The sequence below is a fragment of the Elephas maximus genome, chromosome 2, assembly GCF_024166365.1.
Source record: "Elephas maximus indicus isolate mEleMax1 chromosome 2, mEleMax1 primary haplotype, whole genome shotgun sequence".
NCBI lineage: Eukaryota > Metazoa > Chordata > Mammalia > Proboscidea > Elephantidae > Elephas > Elephas maximus.
In genome coordinates, this window is record NC_064820.1 from 41,494,473 (window position 1) to 41,520,902 (window position 26,430).

Sequence of the window (26,430 nt, forward strand, 5' to 3'; positions counted from 1 at the left end):
TTGATCCATTTTTAGTTAGTTATTGTGCATGGTGTGAGGTATGGGTCTTGTTTCATTTTTTTGTAGATGGATATCCAGTTATGCCAGCACCATTTGTTAAACACACTATATTTTCCCCGTTTAACTGACTTTGGGCCCTTGTCAAATATCAGCTGCTTATACGTGGATGGATTTATGTCTGGATTCTCAATTCTGTTCTCTTGGTCTATGTGTTTGTTGTTGTACCAATACCAGGCTGTTTTGACTACTGTGGCAGTATAATAGTTTCTAAAGTCAGGTAGAGTGAGGCCTCCCACTTTGTTCTTTTTCAGTAATGCTTTACTTATCTGGGGCCTCTTTCCCTTCCATATGAAGTTCGTGATTTGTTTCTCCATCTCATTAAAAAATGTTCTTGGAATTTGGATCAGAATTGCATTGTATATATAAATCGCTTTTGATAGAATAGACATTTTTACAATGTTAAGTCTTCCTATCCATGAGCTAGATATGTTTTTGCACTTATGTAGATCTCTTTTGGTTTCTTGCAGTAGTGTCCTGTAGTTTTCTTTTTATTTAGGTCTTTTATCTCTGGTAAGATTTATTCCTAAGTACTTTATCACCTTGGGGCTACTGTAAATGGCATTGATTTGGTGATTTCTCCTTCGAAGTCCTTTTTGTTGGTGTAGAGGAATCCAGCTGATTTTTGTATGTTTATCTGGTATCCTGATACTCTGCTGAACTCTTCTATTAGTTTCAGTACTTTTCTTGAGGATTATTTAGGGTTTTCTGTGTATAAGATCATGTCATCTGCAAATAGAGGTACTTTTACTTCTTCCTTACCAATCTGGTTGCCCTTTACTTCCTGATCTAGCCCAATTGCTCTGGCTAGGACTTCCAGCAAAATGTTGAATAAGATTGCTGATAAAGGGCATCCTTGTCTGGTTCCCGATCTCAAGGGAAATGCTTTCAGACTCTCTCCATTTAGGATGATGTTGGCTGTTGGCTTTGTATAAATGCCCTTTGTTATGTTGAGGAATTTTCCTTCTATTCTTATTTTACTCAAAGTTTTTTTTTTAATCATGAAAGGGTGTTAAACTTTGTCAAATGCATTTTCTGCATTAACTAATAAGATCATACGGTTCTTGTCTTCTGTTTTATTTAAAAGATGGATTACATTAATTGTTTTTCTAATGTTGAACCATCCCTGCATACTGGTATGAATCCCACTTGGTCATGGTGAATTTTTTTTTTATAAGTTTTCTTTAATTCTGTTGGCTAGAATTTTGTTGAGGATTTTTGCATCTATGTTCATAAGGGATATAGGTCTGTAATTTTCTTTTTTTCTGGTTTTTCTATCAGGGATATATGCTGGCTTCATAGAAAGAGTTTGGGAGTATTCCATCCTTTTCTACACTCTGAAATACCTTTAGTAGTAGTGGTGTTAACTCTTCTATGAAAGTTTGGTAGAACTATGGAGTGAAGACATCTGGGTTGGGAGTTTTTTGATTACCTTTTCAATCTCTTCTTTTGTTATGGGTTTATTTAGTTGTTTTACCTCTGTTTGTGTTAATTTAGGTAGGTAGTGTGTTTCTAGAAATTCATTCATTTCTTCTAGGTTTTCAAATTCATTAGAATACAATTTTTCGTAATAATCCAATATGATTCTTTTAATTTCAGTTGGGTCTGTTGTAATATCACCCATTTCATTTCTTATTTGGGTTATTTGCTTCCTCTCCTGTTTTAGTTTTGTCAGTTTGGCCAATGGTTTATCAATTTTGTTAATTTTTTCAAAGAACCGGCTTTTGGTCTCGTTAACTCTTTCAATTTTTCTTCTGTTCTCTATTTCATTTAATTCTGCTCTAATTTTTATTATTTGCTTTCTTCTGGTGCCTAAGGGTTTCTTTTCTTGCTCTCTTTCTATTTGTTCAAGTTGCCAGGATAATTCTTTGATTTTGGCCCTTTGTTCTTTTTGTATGTGTGCATTTATTGATATAAACTGACCTCTGAGCTCTGCTTTAGCTGTATCCCAAATGTTCTATTAGGAAGTGTTTTCATTCTCATTGTATTCTATGAATTTCTTTATCCCATCCTTAATTTCTTCTATAACCCAGTCTTTTTGGAACAGGGTATTGTTCAGTTTCCAAGTGTTAGATTTTTTTTTCCCTGCTTTTTCTGTTATTGATTTCTACTTTTATGGCCTTACGGTCAGAGAAGGTGCTTTGTAATATTTCAGTGCCTTGGACCCTGCTAAGGCTTGCTTTATGATCTAATATATGGTCTATTCTAGAGAATGTTCCATGTAACTAGAAAAGAAAGTATACTTGTCTGCTGTTGGGTGGAGTGTTCTGTATATTTCTATGAGGTAAGGTTGGTTGATTGTGGCACTTAGATCTTCCAAGTCTTTATTGAGCTTCTTTCTGGATGTTCTGTCCTTCACCAAAAGTGGTGTGTTGAAGTCTCTTACTATATTTGTGGAGCTATTTCTCTTGTCAGTGCTGATAGCGTTTGTTTTATGTATCTGGCTGTCATTGGGTCCGTAATATTTAATATGGTAATATCTTCCCAGTATAAAAAAAAAAAATTTTTTTTTTTTTCGTCCGTTTAGTCATTATATAGTGTCCTCCCTTATCCTTTGTGGTGGATTTAACTTTAAAGTCTATTTTGTCAGAAATTAATATTGCCACTCCTGCTCTTTTTTGATTATTTTTTGCTTGATATATTTTTTTCCATCCTTAGAGTTTTAGTTTGTGTCTCTAAGTCTAAGCTGTGTCTCTTGTAGGCAGCATATAGATGGATCGTGTTTTTTTAATCCATTCTGCCACTGTCTCTTTATTGGTACATTTAGTCCATTTACGTTCAGCGTAACTATGGATAGGTATGAGTTTAGTGTTGTTATTTTGATGTCTTTTTTTGTGTGTTGTTGACAGTTTCTTTTTCCCACTAATTTTTCTGTGCTGAGTAGTTTATATTTATATATTGTCTTTTCCTCTTATTAGTTGTTGTTGATTTTGTTTCTTCTGAGTCTCTATTTTTTTCTTGTATTTTATTTTGATGAGTAGGATTGTTAGTCTCCCTTATGGTTACCTTAATTTTTACCCCTGTTTTTCTAAGTTTAAAGCTAACTTTTATTTCTTTATATCACCTTGTCTTCCTCTCCATATGAAAGATCCATGACTACATTTCTTAGTCCGTCTTTATTTTTTTAATATTGTCTTCTTTTACATAATGACATCGCTGTTCGCCTGTTTTGAGCGTTTTTTAATCTTGATTTATTTTTGTGATTTCCCTATCTGGGTTGACATCTGATTGCTCTGTCCAGTATTTTAGTCTTGGGTTGATATCTGATATTACCAATTTTCTAACCAGGGAATTCTGTTTACTATTTCTTGTAGTTTTGCTTTAGTTTTTATGAGTTCTCTAAACTTCTGTTGATCTGGAAATGTCCTAATTTTGCCTTTGTATATGAGAGACAGTTTTGCGGGACATATGCTTCTTAGCTGGCAATTTTTTCCCAATAATACTTTCTTCAAGTCATTCCATTGCCTTCTTGCCTGCATAGTTTCTGCTGAGTAGTCTGAATTAATTCTTATTGACTCTCTTTGTAGGTGACTTTTTGTTTATCCCTAGCTGCTCTTAAAATTCTCTCTTTATCTTTGAGTTTGGCAATTTTGATTATAATATGTCTTGGTGATTTTTTTTTATGATCTACCTTATGTGGAATTCAATGAGCATCTTGGATCTTCTCATCTTTCATGATATCAGGGAAGTTTTCTGCCAACAAATCTTCAGCAATTCTCTCTGTATTGTCTGTTATCCCTCCCTGTTCTGGTACTTCAATCACTCGTAGATTATTTCTCTTGATAGAGTCCCACATGATTCTTAGGGTTTCTTCATTTCTTTAAATCCTTTTATGTGATTTTTCTTCAAATATATTCGTGCTAAGTACTTTATCTTCGGTCTCTCCAATTCTGCCTTCCACTTGCTCAGTTCTGCTCCTCCGACTTTGTATTGAGTTGTCTAATTCTGTAATTTTATTGTTAATCTTCTGAATTTCTGATTGCTGTCTCTGTATGGATTCTTGCGGCTTATTAATTTTTTCATTACAATCTTGAATAACCTTTTTTAATTTCTTCAACTGCTTTATCTGTGTGTTCCTTAGCTAGTTCTGTGTATTGCCTGATCTCCTTCCTGATCTCGTTCCTGATGTCTTGAAGAGCTCTGGATATTAATCTTTTGTATTCTGCATCCAGTAATTCCAGGAAGGCATCTTCATCCAGAAGATCCCTTGATTCTGTGTTTCAAGAGCTTGTTGAAGCAATCATGGTCTGCTTCTTTATGTGATTTGATATTGACTGTTGTCGCTGAGCCATCTATTACTTATTGTATTTATTTTATGTTTGCTTACTGTATCCTAGCTTCTTGCTTTGTTTTGTTTTCATATGCCCAAATAGGTTGCTTGAGTGAGCTAACTTGATCATTTTCTTCTTTGAAGCTCTAACGTCCTGTCACCAGATGCCTAGAGCTGTTATCAGGCATATGAGCCTAGGAGTCCATTCACTTTTCTTGTACGGATTGAGCTCAGGTGTCCAGGTAGTTGATCACCAAATGTGTGGTACAGGCTCTGTCCTACAGTCTTAGAGGGGCAGGGCTGTTTGGTGTATGTACAGGTTTATGGTTGCAGCAAGGGGTCATGCTCTGAAAAAGCCAGGGGGCTGACAACTGTCCCCCAAGTTCTGTGAGGAAAATGTATCCCTGTTCCCTACTGCACACAGGTAGGTGGGTTCTGCAGACACACCATGGGCCCCAGTGCTTTTGGTTGTAAGGACTGGGAGGTACCAGTTATCTTTGGACCCCTCTCATGGGTGGCTGTGTGCCCTGAGTGGAGCCACCAGTCCTTAAGCCCCTGATGAGGGTAGGTGAGGACCCTGTTTAATAGACAAAGCAGTATCAAAGATCAAACACCCACCTCTCCATTGCACAACTGAAACAGTTGCATTCTGCCAACAAGGGCCTAGTCTCCTGAAATAGGCCTACACAGGTCCTTATGAGGGGGAAAGTTATTCAAAATCCATGGACTGTTTATGCCTGGACAGGAGCTGCTTCTGTCCTGAGCTCCCCAGTTTAGTGGTGCCTGGGAGATTATCTTTTCCCCCAGCTGTGAATTTATTCCTTCTTCAAGGTTGGGAGAATGGTTGAGGACACTCAGTGGGACCTATCTCAGTCCCAGGGAAATTGACAGCCACTGAAGCTGACTTGGAGGCGGGGGCGTGGTAAAATATATGTGGTAATATAAAAATATATATATATATATATATACACATGGTAATATATAGCTTTTGCTGAAAGCGTCATTCTTTTCTGGTTTTGGAGGTGTGAGTAGTCTGTGCAGCTGGCTGTTTCTCCCTGAGGAAAGTGCAACTGAACGCTACCACCAGCTGCCGCAGTCTCCCCCAGCAATGGTGCCTGAGGGTTCCCAGCAATTCAGGTCTGGCAACTCATCTCTGCTCTGAACCGTCTCTCCCTCCCCCTGCTGCTCAGTCTGTTTCCTAACTTTGCCTTTGATGTTCAGGGCTCCTAGCTTGTCATAAATATTATTTTTTCACTTGTTTTTTCAGGTCTTTGTTGTAAGAGTGATCACCAGAAGCATCTGAATATTCTGTCATCTTGGCCCCACCCCTCTGGTATTTCTATTTCTAACTTTTTAAGGAAGCATGATATAATTTTCCAAAATGGCCCTAACATTTTCATTCAGAGAGTTCTGATCTCCGCAGCCTCGTCAGCATTTGTTGTTTCCTGTTTTTTTGATTTATGCTTGTAATGTTGGGGTGAGATAGTATCTCATTGTGGTTTTGATTTGCATTTCTGTAATGTCTAGTGTTTCGCTGGAGGCATTGGTGAAAAACAAGATTCCAGGAATTGACAGAATATTAACTGAGATATTTCAACAAATGGATGCAGACTGGGAATGCTCACTTGTCTGTACCAAGAAATTTTGAAGACAGTTACCTGGCCAGCTGACTGGAAAAAAAAAAAAAAGAGACCCATATTTATGCCTATTCCCAAGAAAAGTGATCCAACTGAATGCAGAAATTATCAAACAATATCACATGCAAGTAAAATTTTTCTGAAGATCATTCAAAAGCAGCTGCAGCAGTATATCGACAGGGAACTGCCAGAAATTCAGGCTTGATTTAGAAGAGGACATGGAACCAGGGATATCATTGCTGATGTCAGATGGATCCTGGCTGAAAGCAGAGAATACCAGAAAGATATTTACCTGTGTCTTATGGACAATGCAAAGACATTTGACTATGCGGATCATAAAAAAATTATGGATAACATTGCTAAGAATGAGAATTCAAAAATACTTAATTGTGCTCATGAGGAATGTGTACACAGATCAAGAGGTAGTCATTCCAACAGAACAAGGGCATATTTCATGGCTTAAAGTCAGGAAAGGTGTGTGTCAGCATTGTAAAATTTCACCATACCTGCTTAATCTGTATGTTTAGCAAATAATCTGAGAAACTGGACTGTATGAAGAAGAATGGGCATCAGGACTGGAGGAAGACTCATTAACAACCTGCGTTATGCAGGTGACACAACCTTGCTTGCTGAGAATGAAGAAGACTTGAAACACTTACTGATAAAGATCAAAGACCACAGCCTTCAGGATGGATTACATCTCAACATAAAGGAAACAAAAATCCTCACAACTGGACCAATAATCAACATTATGATAAATGGAAAAAATATTGAAGTTGTCAAGGATTTCATTTGACTTAGATTCACAATCAACACCCTTGGAAGCAGCATTCAAGAAATCAAAAGACACATTGCAATGGGTGAATCTGCTGGGAAAGACCTCTTCAAAGTGTCGAAAAGCAAAGATGTCACCTTGAAGACTAAGGTGGGCCTGACCCAAACCTTGGTGCTTTCAATCACATCATATGCATGCAAAGCTGCACAATGAATAAGGAAGACCTAAAGAAGAATTGATGCCTTTGAATTGTGGTGTTGGTGAAGAATACTAAACAACAGTGGCTAGTGAAAATGAGAATTTCCTCATGTATCTGTTAGCTGCCTTAATGTCTTCTTTGAAGTGTTTGCTCATATCCTTTGCCCATTTTTTAAATTGGATTATTTGTGTTTTTGTTGTAGAGGTGTTGGATTTTCCTATAGATTTCAGGCATTAGACATTTGTCAGATTTGTCATAGCCAAAAATATTTTCCCTGTGCTGTAGGTTCTCTTTTACTCTTTCAGTGAATTCTTTTGATGAGCTGTTTAATTTTTAGAAGATCCCAGTTATCCATCTTCTGGTGTTTGCACGTTTATTAGCTATGGTTTGTATCCTGTTTACGCCATGTATTAGGGCCCCTAGTGTTGACCCTATTTTTCTTCTATGATCTTTATAGTTTTTGGTTTTATATTTAGGTCTTACATTTAGTTTTTGTATATGATGTGAGGTGTGGGTCCTGTTTCATTTTTTTGTGGATGGACATTTAGTTTTGCCAGCACCCTTTGTTAAAAAGACTGTCTTTTTCACTGTTTAATGGACTTTGGGCCTTTGTCGAAGATTAGATGATCATACGTAGATGGATTTACATCTGTGTGTTCTCAATTCTGTTGCATTAGTCAATGTGTCTGTTGTTGTACCAGTACCAGTCTGTTTTGACTACCATAGCTGTATAGTGGAAACCCTGATGCCATAGCGGTTAAGTGCTATGGCTGCTAACCAAAATGTCAGTAGTTCAAATCCAACAGGTGCTCCTTGGAAGCCCTATGGGGCAGTTCTACTCTATCCTATAGGGTTGCTGTGAGTTGGAATAAGTTCTGAGATCAGGTAGTGTGAGCCCTCCTACTTTATTCTTCTTCAATAGTGCTTTACTTATCTGAGACCTCTTCCCTTTCCATATAAAGTTAATGATTAGTTTTTCCATCCCTTTAAAGAATGCTGTTTGTTTTGAATCAAGTTTGCATTGTATTTGTAGATTGCTTTGGGTAGAATTGACATTTTCACAATGTTGAGCCTACTGTCCATGAGCATGGTATGTTTTTCTATTTATGTAGGCCTCATTTAGCTTCTTGCAGTAGTGTTTCATAGTTTTCTTTGTGTAGGTCTTTTATATGCCTGATTAGGTTTATTCCTAAGTCTTTTTTTTTTTGAGGGGGGTATTTTAAATGATATTGCTTTCCTGATTTCCTTTTTGCAGTTCTTTTATTGGTATATAGGAATCCAACTGATCTTTGTATGTTTATCTTGTATCCTACTACTCTGCTGAATATTTCTATTAGTTCCAGCAGATTTCTTGTGGAGTCTTTTGGTTTCTCTACGTTTCATGTCACATCATTCACAAATAGGAGCAGTTTTACTTCCTTACCAATTTGGATGCCCTTTATTTCTTTTTATTACCTCACTGCTCTAGCCAGGACTTCCAGCACAATGTTAAGCAGGAGTGGTGATTAAGGACATCCTTGTCTTGTTCCTGTTCTCAAGGGGAATGTTTTCAGCCTCTGTCCATTAAGAATGATGTTGGCTGTTGGTTTTGTATAGATACCTTTTATTATGTTGAGGAATTTCCTTCTATATCTATTTTATTGAGAATTTTTATTAGGAGGGGATATTGGACTTTATGGAATGCCTTTTCTGTGTCAATTGAGATGATCATGTGATTCTTTTGTTTTATTTATGTGGTGGGTTACATTGATTGATTTTCTAATGTTGAATCATTTTTGAATACCTGGTATGAATCCCACTTGCTTGTGGTGTATTTTTTTTAATATGATGCTGTTTTTCTATTTATGTATGATGCTGTATTTCTATTTAATATGATGCTGAATTTTATAAGCTAGAATTTTGTTGAGAATTTTTGCATCTATATTCAAGAGAGATATTGGTCTATAATTTTCATTTTTTATGGTGTCTCCACCTGGTTTTGGTATCAGGGTTATGCTGGCTTCATAGAATGAATTCAGAAATATCCCTTCCTTTTCTATGATCTGAAATTGTTTGAGTAGTACTGGTGCAAGCTCTTCTCTGAATGTTTGGTAGCCTAGATATTTTATCGATATTGATTTCTAATTTAATTCCAGAGTAATCAGAGAATATACTTTGTATGAGTTCATCTTTAAAATTTTTATTGAGAATTGGTCTATGTTGAAGCATATGGCCTATCTTAGTAATATTCTGTGTGCATTTGAAAAGATGCATTTTGTATGTTTTTCTTTTATGTAATGGACAGAATTATATGCTATAAATGATTAGTTGGTAGTGTCATTCAATTTTTACATATCTTTACTAATTTTTTCTGTTTGCCCCAACTCATGGCAACCTCATGAACAATGGGCTTAGACCATTACAATCCATAGAGTTTCCATTGGCTGATTTTTCAGAAATAGGTTGCCAGGCCTTTCTGCATAGTGTTTCTTTGCATCAGAGCAACTCACAAGCCTCCACTGACAGATGAATGGTGGGCTGCATTTGAGATGAAAACCTGCATCTCCCACAAAAGGGAGAGGGCAAAAATTCTACCACAGAATCATCACTGCCTTAGCCCAAGCCAAGCCCACTGCCTTTAGAGAGAGATATTAAAATCCTCAACTATAGTTTATAAATTTATCTATTTTTCCATCAAGTTTTGCTTCATGTATTTTGAAGTTCTGTTATCAGGGGTCAGAGCCCTGCTGGTGCAGTGGTTAAGACCTCAGCTGCTAACCAAAAGGTGGGCCGTTCAAATCCACCAGCCACTCCTTGGAAATCCTGGGACAGTTCTATTCTGTCTTATAGGGTTGCTATGAGTCAGAATCGACTCTATGGCAATGGGTTTGATTATCAGGGATCTCAATAGAGTGCCCTGGACAGAGCTGGAGAAAAAACTTAGAACAAAATTGTAACTCACAAAAAAAAACACCATACTTACTGACCTGAAAGAGACTGGAGAAACCCTGAGAGTATGACCCCCAGACACCCTTTTAGCTCAGTAATTATGTCACTCCTGAGGTTCACTCTTCAGCCCAAGATTAAACAGGCCCATAAAACAAAATGAGACTAAAGGGACACACCAATCCAGAGGCGCAGACTAGAAGGCAGGAGGGGACAGGAAAGCTGGTAATAAGGAACCCAATGTCGAGAAGGGAGGGTGTTGACATGTTTTGGAGTTGTTAACCAATGTTGTAAAATAATGTGTGTACTAACTGTTTATTGAGAAACTAGTTCTGTAAACCTTCATCTAAATACAATTTTAAAAAAAGGAAAAAATATTTACCATAGTTATTTTAAAGTCTTCATCTGCTAATTCTAATACCTGGATCATTTGTGGGTCTTTCTCTATTGCCTGATTTTTCTCTTGACTATGGGTCATATTTTCCTTTTATTTTTCTCCTGTATATCTATTAATTTTGAATTATATGATGGGCATTATGGAGGATACATTGTAGTCTCCAGAGCCCATTTTATTTTTATGAAGAGTGTTGAGTTTTGTTTTGAGAGGAAGTTAAATTATGGGAAGATCAACCTGAATTTGGGAAGGCTTCATAATACTTTATTAGAGTAGCTGGATTTTAACTTTGTCCTTAGACTTAGGAAAAATCTCTCAGTCCTGGAAAGCAGTCTTATTCCCAAGGCATGGCTCTTCTGTGGTTTCCAAAGAAAGTCCAAGGTTTGTTAGTCAAATCTTTCTAAATTGCTGGGAATCAATCTTAAATCTTTGCTTCTCTTGTAGTGGAAAGCAGCTTAGATCTCTGCTTATCCCTTTCATTCTTCCAGTAGTTTCTTTCCTCCTTGGCTACTTGGAGTCCCACCCATACATGCACAATTTAGGAGTCAGTCAAGGATTTGAGGGTACTTTATACACAGGTTTATCAGCAACTGCTCTGTGTTTCCCCCTTTCAGGATTTTTTTTCTCATTATCCAGTATTTCTAGTAGTCTGATTTCTCTGACCAATAAGACTGGAGCTTTCTGCTTGAGTTATAGTTGCTCTGCATTTCCTAAACTAGGGTGTGTTCTCAGGGAAAAAAACATACAGATGTTCAGGTTACCTAGTTTGTCACTTTATTTCAAGGGTCTAATTCCCAAAAGAGCTCTGGTGGTGCAGTGGTTAAACGTTTGCCCACTAACCAAAAGGTTGGTAGTTTGAATCCACCAGCTGCTCCTTGGAAACCCCATGGGGCAGTTCTACTCTAGTTTTCTCTGCTTTTGGGTGCTCTCCCATGCCCTTATGGAGTTATTTTTAAATGTTTTCTCCAGAGTTTATAATTATTACCTTTAGGAAAAATTAGCATGATATAAGCCATTCCACTGTTACCGAATCTTACTAGGTAATAAAAATGTTTCATAAAATTTGCTCTTCTATAAACTATGTTCCTGAGATCTGTGGTAGAATCAAGGATGAGCAGATTGTTTCCTCCTAGCTTTATTTTTAAAAATTTGAAAAATAAAGTTCAAACCATTAAATTTATTTTCATAATCCTCAAATATGTGCCATGTGTTAGGGAGGTTTATTATGGAAAGGATTCCCTTGCTGGGCAGGAGCCTGAACTTCATGCAATCTAATAGTTTACAAGCATATGATTTTTCCCCTCTCTAATTATTTACAAATGATCTATGTTTGTCTCTCACAACTTGTGGGTTTAAATGTCAGTAATGTCTTTGCAGATAAAATAAAACAAATTTGAGTCTTTTTGAGGCTCCCTTTTAGTGGAAGAGAGACAGATATATGTGTAAGTCTCCCTTTTTAACCCTAGCCCATTTTAACTATGAACCACACAAGAGATGTCATGTCGTATATGCAGTATCACTTCTTTATACTCACAAAAAAGGAAAGCTGACACAAATTCTCTTTTGAGAACCACAACATACATGTTTGCTCATGTTATCTTTTCATATAATAGGCACTCTTAGATTGTACAATAGCTAAATGATTCCCTTTTTCATGGATATATCTTCATTCTCCAGCACTGAAATTCTGTAGGTACTTTGAGTACATTCGTGATTATCCACAGAAAATACTTAAGAGAAATAGTACATTTAAAACAACTAAGTGTAATTTATGTTTTAGGGCTTAGATTCAGAGCAAAATTGATGACATAGAAATAGGCAGTACTTAGCCTTTATGTTTATATTTACAAAGTTTTCAATTTTATTTGGTACCTTCCAAAACCCTTAATAGGAGTGTGACTAAAATGTGAAGAAGGATGAAGAATGCAGCAAAGTCGGAATATAAGATGCACATGGTATGGAATGACATTTTCTTCCACCCAAAAAGTTGAAAAAAGTGTCATTAGCTAGTCTAGTTGGTATTAGTGAATTCCTCAGAAAACACATGTTAGAAATAAAGCTTGTGAGAAAACCATGTTTGTATTACCAGTTTCAAGTATAGCATCCAGTACATAGTGGATATTCAGTAAAAATGTGTTAAATAAATGATTGGTCGATGGCATTAATCTGTATTAGTTGGTTTCCAGGTAACTAACCGATATTAAGAACTAAGTACATCCAGAAAAATCACTGCCAACGTAAATCAGGAGAAACCCCAAGGCATCTTTTGTATCTATGGAGCAGGTTCTCTAATGTGGATTAATGAAAAAAATTAAACTTTGCAATACTAGGAATCATGTATTTTATAAGACAGCATATATAGCAGAAGAAGAATTGATGCCTTTGAATTATGGTGTTTGTGAAAAATATTGACTATACCATGGACTGCCAGAAGAACAAACAAATCTGTCTTGGAATAAGTATAGCCAGAATGCTCCTTAGAAGTAATGATGGCGAAATTTCATCTCACATACTTTGGACATATTATCAGGAGGGACCAGTCCCTGGAGAAGAACATCATACTTAATAGAGTATCAGAGAAAAAGAGAGAGACCCTAAACGAGGTGGATTGACACAGTGGCTGCAACAATAAGCTCAAGTATAACAGTGATTGTGAGGGTGGTACAGGACCGGGCAGTTTCATTCTGTTCTACATAGGGCTGCTATGAGTCAGAACTGACTCAACGGCACCTACCAACAAGAACAACAATATAAAGCAGGAAGTGCATTGAAAGTAACCCTTAATAAACATACAGCCTTGGAAAAGTCTCTTGACTTTGAGGAGTCCTAGTTTCTACATCTTTTAAAATAAAAATAGCAATGCCTACCTCCGTTGGTTGTTGCGAGAATTAAATAAGATAATGTATGGGAAATTATTTCGTAAACTTTAAGGCACTATGAAACATAAGGATGGTTAAATTTTGACTACTTATGTGTAATGAACTTTGCTGATGCTCTATAGACGTACAAATGTGGTCACAATTTCAATGCAATAGTGAGAAATGGATTTAAAATATCACAGAAGCTATAACACAGCAACAAGTAGTGAGATGAGCATCCTGAACTTCTATTCTGCACTTGTATAGCGTCTACTAGTGACCGAAGACCGGACGAGTTATGGAATGACATCAAGGACATCATACATGAAGAAAGCAAGAGAAGAATGGCAATTCCAGAACACTTAATTGTGCTCATGAGGAACTTGTACATAGATCAAGAGGCAGTTGTTTCAACAGAGCAAGGGGACACTGCGTGATTTAAAGTCAGGTAAGGTGTGTGTCAGGGTTGTATCCTTTCACCATACCTATTCAATCTGTATGCTGAGCAAATAATCTGAGAAGCTGGATTCTACGAAGGAAAATGGGGCATCAGGATTGGAGGAAGACTCGTTAACAACGTGTGTTGTGCAGATGACACAACCGTGCTTGCTGAAAGTGAAAGTGAAGATGACTTGAAGCACTTACTGATGAAGATCAAAGACCACAGCCTTCAGCATGGATTACACCTCAAAATAAAGAAAACAAAAATCCTCACAACTGGACCCATAAGCAATATCATGATAAACAGGAAAAAGATTGAAGTTGTCAAGGATTTCATTTTACTTGGATTCACAATTAACACCCATGGAAGCAGAAGTCAAGAAATCAAAAGACTCATTCAACTGGGCAAATCTGCTGCAAAAGACGTCTTTACAGTGTTGAAAAGCAAAGATTTCACCTTGAAGACTAAGGTGGGCCTGATCCAAGCCATGGTGTTTTCAGTCACCTCATATGCATGTGAAAGCTGGACAATGAATAAGGAAGACCAAAGAAAAATTGACACCTTTGAATTGTGGTGTTGGTGAAGAATATTGAATATACCATGGACTGCCAAAAGAATGAACAAATCTGTCTTGAAAGAAGTACAACCAGAATGCTCCTTAGAAGTAAGGATGGTGAGACTACATCTCACATACTTTGGGCATATTATCAGGAGGAATCAGTCCCTGAAGAAGAACACCATGCTTGGTAAAGTAGAGGGTCAGTGAAGAAGAGGAAGACCCTCAACTAGATGGATTGACACAGTGGCTGCAACAAGGGGCTCAAGCATAACAATGATTGTGAGGATGGCACAGGACTGGGCAGTGTTTTTTCTGCTGTACATACGGTCGCTTGATGGCATGTAACAACAACATAGCATCTACTGCCATAGAGTGTAAACTCTATGTGGGCAGGAAACCTCGGGTTAGTTGTTGTTGCAGTTGTTCGGTGCTGTCAAGACAGTTCTGACTCGTAGTGACCCTATGTACAACAGAATAAAACACTGCCAGTGTCCTGCACCACCCTCACAATCATTGCTGTGTTTGAGCCCATTGTTGCAGCCACCGTGTCCATCCATTTTGTGGACAGTCTTCCTCTTTCACTGACACTTTACTTTACCAAGCATGATGTCCTTCTCCAGGGACTGGTCCCACCTGATAACATGTCCAAAGTACATGAGATTAAGTCTTGCCATCCTTGCTTCTAAGGAGCTTTCTGGCTGTACTTCCTCCAAGATTGATTTGTTTGTTCTTGTGGCAGTCCAGGATATATTCAATATTCTTCACCAACACCATAATTCAAAGGCGTCAATTCTTCTTAGGTCTTCCTTATTCACTGTCCAGCTTTCACAGGCATATAAGGCAACTGAAAACACTTTGGCTTGGGTAGCGAATCTTAATTCTCAAAATGACATCTTTGCTTTTTAACACTTTAAAAAAGTTTTTTTTTTGCAGCAGATTTGCCCAATGTAATACTCAGCTTAGTAGGCAACTTATGTATCCAGCATCTGCATAGCACCTTGCACACTGTCATTGCTAGATATTTGCTGAAAATAAATTATCTTTATCTGTGATTACCCAAAAAGTAACCTTTGTGTGACTGACTAGATGGAAAGGGTCAAATACCTCAGTGTTAACATAAAGCACTTTAGGATGTAGCATGGGAGTTAGAAAATATTCATGCGTTGTATCTAGTCATGCTCTCAGCGAAGTTACATGCCACTGAATCATAGTCTGTAAGCTAAATGAGACAGCTGGATCCTTATTCTGGTTGGGGGTAGGCCAAAGCCCTACACCCAATGTGTTGCTGAATAAATCCATAACCAGTCTTCACTCTCTGAAACTAATGGCTTTGCTTCCTTGGACCTTCGCTGAACTTTACATAATTGCAAGGTGCAACTATAGCTTGGAGGAAAAATCAGGACCACATCACTGAATGAGAAGTCCCTGGGTGGTACAAATTGTTAAGCACTTGACTACTAGCCTAAAGACTGGCTTTTCAAATCCACCCAGAGGTGCCTCAGAATACAGACCTGGTGAGCAACTCCAAAACATCACAGCCTTCTGTGCACACATGTGGTCGCTATGAGTTGCAGTCAGCTCAGAGGCAATTAACTACAACAGTACTGAATGAATATTTTAAAACTCCGGGACAGTAACTGGAATGCTATAGAGCAGCATAGCGAACATTTACCCAGTGTCACTTGTCAACTCAAATCTCTAGATGACATTTCTTCCAGCAGTCAATGGACAGGCTGCACTGCATTAGTACGCTTCAAAACTCTATGTGGGTAGATGTTTTGAGAGGCAGCTGTTGAAGAATATGATTTCTTTCAGAAAATTCTAGGCAGAAGCTTCAGTCTGAGAAAGGAGAGCAGACTTCTAGTCTTGTTAGTATTTTGGGAAGTATGTCATCATAATGGTATTTCTGGACTGCTCTGGCTATGACCTGTAAGGGAGAGACCATCATGGCAGCCTGCTTTAAATTAAAACAATAGTAGGATACTATTTTCTACTTATAAAAGTGGCAAAGAATTTAAAAAGTAAATTCTGAGAACACCCTACGCTGCTCTTCAGAGTGCTGATTGAAGGGCCATTTGTTAAAAAAAAAAAAGTCTTAAAAACATGCATATCCTTTGACCCACTACAATTCCACCTATAAGAGTTTATCCTATGAAAATAATCCCATATATGTGCAAAGATCTATCTGTTGGCTTATGTTTGACACAATATTACTTATAATAGTGAAAAATTAGAAATTAAATATCTAACAACAGAGAATTGCCAAAAGGAATTTCGCTATATCCATGTGAAGGAATAGTATACAACCATTAAAAGTAAGATCGTAGAAGAAAATGTTATGACATGGAAAATAGTTCATAATATATTGTTGAAAAGCAGTTTACAAAACACTATGTACAAAATAAGACTATTTTTGCTTAAAACGCAAACAAGAGAATAATCCATACATATGCATAGAAAAAAAAAAAAGGTCTACTCTAAAATGTTAATAGCAGCTATCTCCAAGTGGTGGGGTTACAGGCGATTTTTTACCGTCTCCTTAACGCTCTCCTCACCAAATTTTCTATAGTAAGTATTATATCAGAAATTAGGGGGAAAAAGATCAACTTGGACATTTCAAACAAAATGAACAGCAACCAAAAAACCCAAGATGAATTAGCATTATCTGCTAACAGAGGAGCAAAAGCCTTTTACACTGCCCTGATTAAGTCCCGGCACATTTCAGGAGTTTACATTCCAAGACAGTTGGTTCAGAATAATTTATTTAAGCCCTGATGGTAAAGAAAGGTCTTAGAAGCTTACAGTGTTTTTATATAGTATGAAGTATTTTCTACCCACGTTGTGTTAAGCCTTTTACAGTGTGAAGTCACTTTGTATAGTTGCAGGAACTGATGCAGTGAGACGCCAGGCCCATTCACACAAATGTCCCACCTTGAAAATGGTAGGTTTCAGCCCTTTACCCAACCCTCTTCAGGCCACTGAAATCTAAAACTGTCTATGCAAAATACAAAGAGCTCATAGCCTAGATCCATATATAGGCAGACCCATCACTGGCAGGAGAATTAGAAATGTCTGGGGCAAATCCTTAACTTCTGGGGGTTGGTGATGTCATCCATGACAATACTCAGTCTTTCCCACAAGGGTCTTTTGCTTCCCCTGACAGAGGTGGATTGGAGAGATCAGCTTGTCTATTCCTGTCAACCATCTGCCTCTAATTGACGCAGCTGGATGGGTTGTGGATTTGAAATTTAAAAGAAGACTGGTGGTGAAAATGGCTGTGAGGTAGATAGTATAGTCTGAATGGGTGGGTACCCATCCTGTGAAATGTGATACTTTTCCCTGTCTTCAGCTGTTCCTGGACCATAAAAGAGAACCAAGAATATATTTACTTTTCCCACAAATGAATGATCCAGAGATCCAGACAAAATTAGGTTTAGACTTTCAGTCCCAAAGTGTACCACTTGTTGGAGGACGGGAAAGAGAGTTCCAGGCTAGCTTGAAGCTCCTCTCAGCCGAATTCCCCATCAGCTGATTCAGCCTTGCCCTGGTGGGTGTTTTGAATTACACAAAATCTAACATACTCTAGAAAAGTGATGGCAACTGTAAGTTTAAACACATAAGTTTCAGAATAACAACTCCAAGGAATATGAAGTCTTGATAGTCTTCTTTAATCCTTTAAAAATCAATAGAGAATCCAAGTTAACCCACCCTTACGCATCACTGTCGTATCTATTCTGAGTTTAAAAATGGAAAGTGGCAAAGCCTTTCACACTCAGAGCTCCCCAGGTACTTCATTAACACATCACTCTTCTGGGAATGCATGGGGACACACGCTGACTCACCTTGCTGTGGCAGGTCCTCCTGAAGCTTCAGTTTACCCACGTGCAAACTGTTGAACAGGTGGCTGCCGCCTTTTCTTTGTATAGTAGACATCGTGCTAGTAGTATGGCTTGTGGCTTGAGTATCACTGCGGCATTTCCTTCCCTTGGCTGGTCACAGGACACCTAGTGCCACATAGATACGAGCAGGTCCTTACATGTAAAATATTTACTTCTCTAAGAAACTTCCTAGTTTTTCTTTGTCATGATTCTTGAAATAAGTACTTACGAATGTTACTTCTCCTTCATCTAAAGATGCCAATTCATTTGGCTAAAAATACCACTTAATCGTTGTTACATTCTAAAGCAAATTGAAAGTCTTCTCCCTTAGAGTATAAAATCCTACAAAGTAACTCTTTCTAACAGATGACAGTTTGGGGCAATTTTTGATTCTTGCTGCTGACATGAAATCCAGTGCCTCAAGTATTTAGAGAGGACTGGTAGAGTAATAAATACCAAATTGGGGGGAGGGGGAATGCTGCTGAGTTAAATGAAGTGATTTCTAAGCCTGGTCTGAGTTACGGTCTGTGACAGCTGAAAGTGTACAGTTCTTAAGGGAAGCTGGAAGGGGGCGGAGCTAAGCTGGCTAGGCTATTAGCATAAAAAGGCAGGCAAGAAATGACATTGGAGTTGCTTTGAATAATAGTGACCAAAGCAGGGACTCTAAAGATGCCCTGTTGTTATGTGGTCAAATAGCTACTCTGTAATTAAAAGCTCAAAACAGGAGGTTATACTGCTTGGATAGTCATTCAGTACGTGTGAAATCTAAAAGGCATAACTGGAACTGGTAATGAGCTCATGGAAATGTACTGCTGGAACTTTCAATTTCTATAAACACCTCTGAGTCTTCAGAAGGGGCAGCTATAGGGCAGACTGTCTGCCAAGGCAACTATTTGGAGTCCTTGAAGAAAAATAAACACTGAAAATATTGTCTTTCCATAGACCTAGCTCTGTTTCCCCTTGGATTCTCTGTTGCTACTCCTAGGCTAGATTATCTACAATGTTTCTTGTGCTTGCTATTTTATTAGTGTTTAAAACTCCAAACACTTTTAATTTAATTTGGGAGACAGTTAAAATTGAGGTCTCAGGGAATGCTGGTAGATCCTGCCTTTAAGATTGACAGCTCTTTGTAGATTCAGAAAGGGAGTGGTGGGCAAGGACTAAGGAGAAAGGCAGAGCGGTTTAGTTTCAAAGTGTGGACCCTGCAGTTTCCTATTTATACTGGGAAATTGGTGCTAAACTTGACACCCTAACTGGAAAGTTACCCCCTAGCCAGATCTGGAGTGAGTGCCCTCGTTTTACTTTGAGGCAATTAACAATTCCCCAGGCATACTATGACTTATGAAAACGCTTTTGAATTGCACAATTTCTTTTTAATATTTCCAGTTTACTGAACTGCTGTTACTGTTTTCATAATCTACCCATTGCAGTTGTAACTTTATCACATGTGACAAATTATAAAAGTGTTTGGCTGCTTTGAAAGTGGCTCCTGTTATTAGGAACCATAGTTTCTGCTTTAAATGGCTTGTATTTACCTTATCTTCCACAGCAAGCAGGGTGGAAAGCTGAGATGTTCTTTACCTGAGTACAATAAAGCTATCCATATTCTATCAGCCTTGACCTCACTGATAATCATATTAAAACTGTAAGCCAGCCTTTGAGAGAAAGGGGTTCTTAAAAATGTTTTATAATGAAATGTTTATAAAATATGCATAAGTTGTGAGTAAAAAAAAAAAAAAACTTGTTGCCGTCAAGTCCATTATGACTCATAGCAACCCTATAGGACAGAGTAGAACTGCCCCACAGGGTTTCCAAGGAGTGGCTGGTGGATTCCAACTGCCAACCTTTTGGGTAGCAGCCGTAACTCTAAGTCCCTGCGCCATCAGGGCTCCAGGTGGTAAGTAGGGTATAATAAACCCTGTGCACCCATTACCTGGATTCAAAAATGGTCAACTGATGGACAATCTTTTTTCAAACCCATGTGTTGCATCACACCCACTTTCCCTCCTTACTCCATCACTAATTTGAAGCATCTCAGGCATCATTTTATTCATAAATATTTCATGAATTTCTAAAACACAAACATTTTCAAAAGCATAAGCATAATAAAATTGTCACATTATTAACAATTAAGTACTTTTCCTTAATGTAATTAAACATCCAGTGTTTTTGTTTCCCTGACTGTCATATATATATAAAAACATTTTGTTCAAATCGGGATCCAGATACAGCACATTGTGTTTGGCTGGGGGGTCTCTGGAGTTTGGTTTCGATCTATAGGTTCCCCACTGAGAGAAAACCTTCTTCTGGGCTGAACATCCGCGTTTCCCAGAACTTGTGCCTGATTTTTCCAGGAAGCTGCCTAGGAGTTTAATATGCCTCCTTTTTTTCTTACACTTAGATGTACAGCTGGGAATAAAGAGAGGAAAAGGAATGGTCGGCTGACCATAGGGGATAAAACATCCCAACTTTCTAGTCATTGCACTACCATTAGCTTACTGTGTAACACTGAGCCAGGCACTTAACCTCTCTGGGTTTGTGTCTTCATTTGCAAAATGGAAGAAATGTTTGGTAAGCTATGTGAAAAATTATTCAACATTTATCCTGTGAATATAAAGGCCTGGGAAAGGAAAGCCTATTCTGTTTTCTCTTTGACTAGAGCCTGAAGATAAATAAATATAAAACTGAACATCTGAGCAAGATTTGAGGGTGTATTTGAAAATAAACCAAACCCATTGCCAGCAAGTTGATTCCGACTCAAAGAGACACTACAGGACATAGTAGAACTGCCCCATAGGGTTTCCAAGGCTGTAATCTTTATGAACGCAGACTGCCACGTCTTTCCTCCCATGGAGTGGCTGGTGGGTTTGAACTGATGCCCTTTCTGTTAGCAGCCAAGCTCTTAACCACTGCAACACCAAGGGGCCTCAAACTCTTAGATCTCAATTCTGTTTATCACAATCACCCTGGGAATGTCATAAAGATATAGATTCTTGATGCTAACTGCAGAATCCGAGGTTTGGGGTGGGGTCTGGAAACTACATAGTTTTAAAAGTCCCCTAATCCAGGCGAGCAAGCACAGTCTGCTTAGACAGATCTCCACTATTCATTTATTGTCTTTTCTTAGGGCCTTTTGAAACCTAAAAAAAAAAGCCAAACCTGTTGCCATGGAGTCACTTTTGAGTCATAGCGACCCTATAGGATAGAGTAGAACTGCTTCAGGGTTTCCAAGGCTGTAGTCTTTACGGGAGCAGACTGCTACATCTTTCACCAAGGGCTGGTGTGACCTTTCAGTTAGCAGCTGAGTGCTTTAACCACTGAGCAATAAGGGTTCCTTGAAACCAAACAAGCACTCCTTAAAACATAGTAGTTTCAAGTGCCACACTGTTAAGGGGATTGGGATAGTACTGGAAACACTTGCCGCCTGAATCCTTTCTTGTCACGCTGTCGTACATCATTGAATTCTGGCCAGTGATTGGTTAAAGGAGTCAAGAGGACTCCTGGGCTCTTGTACTGCATGTTGAATTATACTTCTGCTCGTCAAGAAGTCCCTGTTATAATTCACCACTTTACACTGGAGAGACTCAAAGCAGTATGTTACAGGAGTATGCAAAATAACATTAAATGTATCAGCCACAGTTGGATGGGTGATTACTTTGTGTGATGGTTAAGGTCGTGTGTCACCTTGGCTGGGCCATGATTCTCAGTGGTTTGACAGCCATATGATGTTGTGATCACTTCCATGATGAGATTTGATGTGATGTGATCACCTCCATGATGAGATCTGCTGTGAGTAGCCAATCAGTTGAAAGGGAGTTGCCTTGGTGTGTGGCCTGCATTGAATATAAGTGGATATTCTGGCAAGGCTTGTGGGCTTTTGCTTGTTCTGGATCCTGCAGGCGGCTCCTGTTTGTCAGATCTCCGGTTCTTGGGACTTGAGCTAGCAGCTTACCTGTGGTCTTGCCTGCCAAACTTCGGATTCGTCGATCTTCACAGCCTCTGAGCAAGAGCCCTGCTCTCCGACCTGCTGATCTTGGGTTAGCCAGCCCCTGCAGCTATGTGAATCAGGAGAAGCCTCTATCCTGACTCAAGGACTTGGGGCGGTCCGGCCTCTACAACTGCTTGAGCCATTTCCTTGATATAAATCTTTCTTTCTATATACATTTATACATGCTTTACTGGTTTTGCTTCTCTAAAGACTCCAGCCTAAGATATTTTATCTTGTTTTTTTCCCCCCTTACTTTTCAGAAGCACCAGCAAGTTAGTAGTTCACAAGGGGCATATTTGCATTTAACTATTTGATTATGAATAAAAGCAACATGTCATAAAATAAAAAAGCTGAAGACTGGTTAGGCCAAGAATCAGGTGAATAATGTTTGCCATTTGTACTTTCAATTTGATTAAAAATTAGTAAAAATAAAACCAGTTGAAGTAGAGTCTATTCTTACTCTTGGTGTCCCTATGTGTGTCAGATTAGTTAGAAAGGTGCTCCATAAGGTTTTCAATGGCTGATGTTTTGGAAGTAGTTCACCAGGCCTTTCTTCTGAGGTGCATCTATGTGGACTCAAATTGTCAACCTTTCAGTTAGCAGCTAAGCAAGATAACCATTTGCACCAACCAGGGACTCCAAAAATGAATTAGAATCCTATAAAATTCAAGCTTCTTCTTTTATCAACTCTCTGTGACCCCAGAAGGATGCCCTTCATTTCATTTGTCTGGGTTCTTTCTTCTCTCCCCATATTGCTCCCTGTGTCTTTGTAGTCCTAGAAAAGTAGAGTAGAATGACATGCCAGAAATAAATGATTGATCCCATCAGCTGGTACTTTTGGGGTGAATACTGGAAAAATTGATATTTTGCAATTAGAATTAGCTCAGAAAGCATAGCATTTGATTGCGTTATCTAAGCAATGATAAGGTTATAGGAGGGTTTTTTTGCTTTTTTAGTTGAAATATATTTTAAAAGCAGGAGTGCATGTACTGTGTATTAGTCCACAACTAAGTTACTTGTTTAACTAATAATCTGCAATGTTTCCAAAATATTTAAGATGTCTAATCTACAGGTATATCTTCTCCTTGTAGATCTTTGGGCCGCTTTGAAAGACAGGCAATACACAAATAAAAAATAGTAGTATTGTCCTTATCACTTTCATTCTCAAAGAACAGGATAAAAGATCCTTAACAGGAAGCAAGCATGATGCTCTGAACCCTTGGGCCAAGCCTCAGTATGATACCAAAAGCACTGCAGGAACTATTAAATACTCATTGCAGCAGGAAACTAATGAAACTGTATACAGCTTTAGTTTAGTTGTTTTATTGATTTTAAATAACAAACCCCCTGCTTCTTTATATGAGCCGATGGTAGCTTTTGTGGCTGTCCAGAGTTGTCTTACTCTAAGTTACTAAATGTTTTTTGCTCTAAGAATTTCCCAAGTAGCACAGTTGGCTGCATTTTTACATTTGTAAAAATACAGGACACTTAAATGTATTTGAAATTGTTTTGCTTGAATACTTGCTCCTGTTTACAGATTTAGGAGGCTACGCTGGCACAGCACCAAATTGCTTACTTAATCAAAGGTGCTCTCTATCCTAAAATTGCTACCATTGATGTTTAATCCATTGAACCCCAATATTTGGGTTTTGGTTGTCATAAATATTGCCTCACTCCATAAGCATTGCCTTGGCAGCTCAAACTAATTTTGGCTCTTTAATGAGCCTCACAGCTGGCTGCAGTAGGGCCCCCTCTGGAGGTCAGCAGAGTCTCAGATCAGTTAGCAAAGTAACTTTGGCTTCAGCACAGGACAAACCCATGTCTTTTCATCCAGTGCCCATAAGAATTAAAAAAAAAAATTTTTTTTTTTTTAAGAATAGGGGTTTATATTTGTGAATTTAGGAAATGATTATCTGTATCTAAGGTTATAGGAAATTTCCCTGATTACCCTTCTACGGGTGAAATTTGATCATTGCTGTGTTCTGGCATTTAATCTCAGTAGCTTTACCTTTTCTATATGTATTGAAGAATTTTAGCCAAAGTGAAAACAAAGCAAAGTAGGAACAAAAGATGGAAAATGTCGAGTTTTGTTTTGTTTGTGTTTTAAGAGTAAAGTAGTTCCTGGTTCCAAAATGTCCACCATCTGGGTAGGATCAAATTTGCTCACAGAATCTGAATTCCATCTAAAATTGTTTGAAGTACACAGGCATCAGGATCAATGGGTTCACAGCAGAGCTGAACTATTTGCAAGAACTGGGATCATTTCCAAAATAAAGTAAATTTATTCTCACTATATCAAACTTTTACTACATTATTTGAATTTACATTTATGGGAATAACATAATAACCAAATTATGCTCCTCCTTCTCTCCCTCCCTCTTCCTTCCTTCCTTGCTTTATTCCTTCTTGCTTTCCTGCCTTTCTTTATTTCTTCTCTCTTTTTCTGTATTTCTTCTTTCACTCGTTTTTCTTCTCTTTTAATTTTAATTAGGTGGAGTATAATATAATTTTAACGTATTGAAATTCTATATCTGGGATTTGCTTTAAAATCTTATGGGAGAGGGAGATATGGGGACATAGATGAAATAATATCGGCCACAAATTGATAATTATTAAAACTGAGTGATGGGTACATGTGGATTTATTATACTTCCTTGTACATTTTTGCATATATTTTGAATTCCCATGATAAAAATTTTAAAATATGTTGAGGTTGTTAGCTGACACTGAGTCTGCTCTAACTTTGGGAGACCCTATGTGTAACACAATGAAACATTGACTGGTCCTATGCCATCTTCACGGTCATTGGTATGTTTGAGTCTATTGTTGTGGATATCGTGTTAGTCCATCTCACTGAGAGTCTACCTCATTTTTGCTGACCCTCTACGTTACCAAACGTGATGTCTTTTTCTAGCGATTGGTCTTTCCTGATGACGTGTCCAAAGTAAGCAAGCTGAAGTCTCCTATGGTAGACACTATAGATTGCCTATCGAACAGCCATGTTCCTTTCTTCCTTGCCTTCCTTCCTCCCTATTTTGTTTAGATGTTAAGTGGCAATATGCCTAGAGGATATGCCCCAGCCAGCCAAAGACAATGATAACTCCATTTATTTTTTGCCAGTCATTGGTTCAGAGGATTGGTTCAGATGTGTAGAGTTTGATCAGTGAAATATCTTCTGTGATAAAGAAAACTAAAGTAAAATATATGAGGAGGCCCCCCCCTCCCTAAAATCTATCCGATCTTTGAATGAGATTGTGTGAGGATGTGATACTTGGGGCTGGTGCAGCCAACATGCAACCATGATGGGTATGTCCTGAGGACAGTGAGGCAGGATGATGGGTACACTTTCTAGCTCTTGGTGACAGTGTTAAACCACCAAAATGACCCTGAGTCATCTACCTCTGGATTTCTACTGTGGGTATCCTATTACTTACAATCAAAGTCTTTCTAACTAATGCAAGCACCTATGAAATAAAGACAGTGGGGATTTAGTAGTGACCGATACAGACCTAGACACCGCCTACATGTAGCTGTAGTGTTTGGGGTCCGACAGTGGACTCAAATTCAAGTTTTGCCACTTTAGGCTTATTTAACCTCTCAGAGCTTGTTTCTTCATTTGCAAAATGATGACAGTAATATGATTTACCTAATAGATTTGTGGCGAGGATTAAATGAGAGAACACTGTGTTTAGCACATAGCAAGAGCTCCATAACTAAGACCTGTGAGATATGTTGGTAGTAGAAGTGAAGACACAATAGAAAGAAAAGGATGATGCAAAAGTAACTTCAAAGAGAGAATCCCAAGAACATGGTAAATTATGTAGAAGGATCTGAAAGGTTAGTTTTTGTTCACGTGGTTATGGGATTTAAAGTATTATGATTTCTTCTTTGATTTGTTGTTTATTTAGAAATATATTGCTTAATTTCCATATACTTGGAGAATTCTAAGTTATCTTTGTTATTGATTTCTGGCTTAATTCCACTGGAACTGGAAAACATGCTCTGTGTGATTTCAAATTTTTGCATTATTTAGGCCCAGCATACAGTCAGTTTTGATAAATGTTCTCTGTATACTTGAAAATAATGTGTTCTACAGTTGCTTAGTTCTACCCCTAGCAAAAAAATCCTTAAAAATGAAGGTGAATAAAGAAATTTTCAGGAAAAAACACAAAATTCCCCAAGCCCCATCCTCCTAGATGATCTTAACCCTTTGCTGTTGAGTTGATTCCAACTCATAATGACCCTATAGGACAGAGAAGAACTTCCCCATAGGGTTTCCAAGGAGCAGCTGGTGGATTCGAACTGCTGACTTTGGTTAGCAGCCAAGCTCTTAACCACTGTGCCACTAGATGATCTTAGAACTCCTAATTTTATCCTCACAGATCCTGTCCCTAGAGCTTTGCTCAGTTTCTCAGACTCCACTTGGTTTCACTGAATGTTGGATTCAC

At 38.1% G+C, this 26,430-nt stretch overlaps 1 protein-coding gene across 2 annotated transcripts in view; it reads right to left on the bottom strand.

Annotated features, from left to right (window-relative positions):
* Window positions 1-18,474, bottom strand: part of RANBP3L (RAN binding protein 3 like) — an 82,054-nt gene extending 63,580 nt beyond the window's left edge. For both annotated transcript variants that reach the window (XM_049862458.1, XM_049862450.1), the window contains exons 1-2: window positions 18,224-18,474; window positions 17,959-18,120 (exon numbers count right to left, since the gene is read on the bottom strand). In XM_049862458.1, the coding sequence (XP_049718415.1) occupies window positions 17,959-18,049 (91 nt within the window). In that variant the 5' untranslated portion in view covers window positions 18,050-18,120; window positions 18,224-18,474. The remainder of the gene's footprint in view (window positions 1-17,958; window positions 18,121-18,223) is intronic.
* Window positions 18,475-26,430: the final 7,956 nt, after the last annotated feature.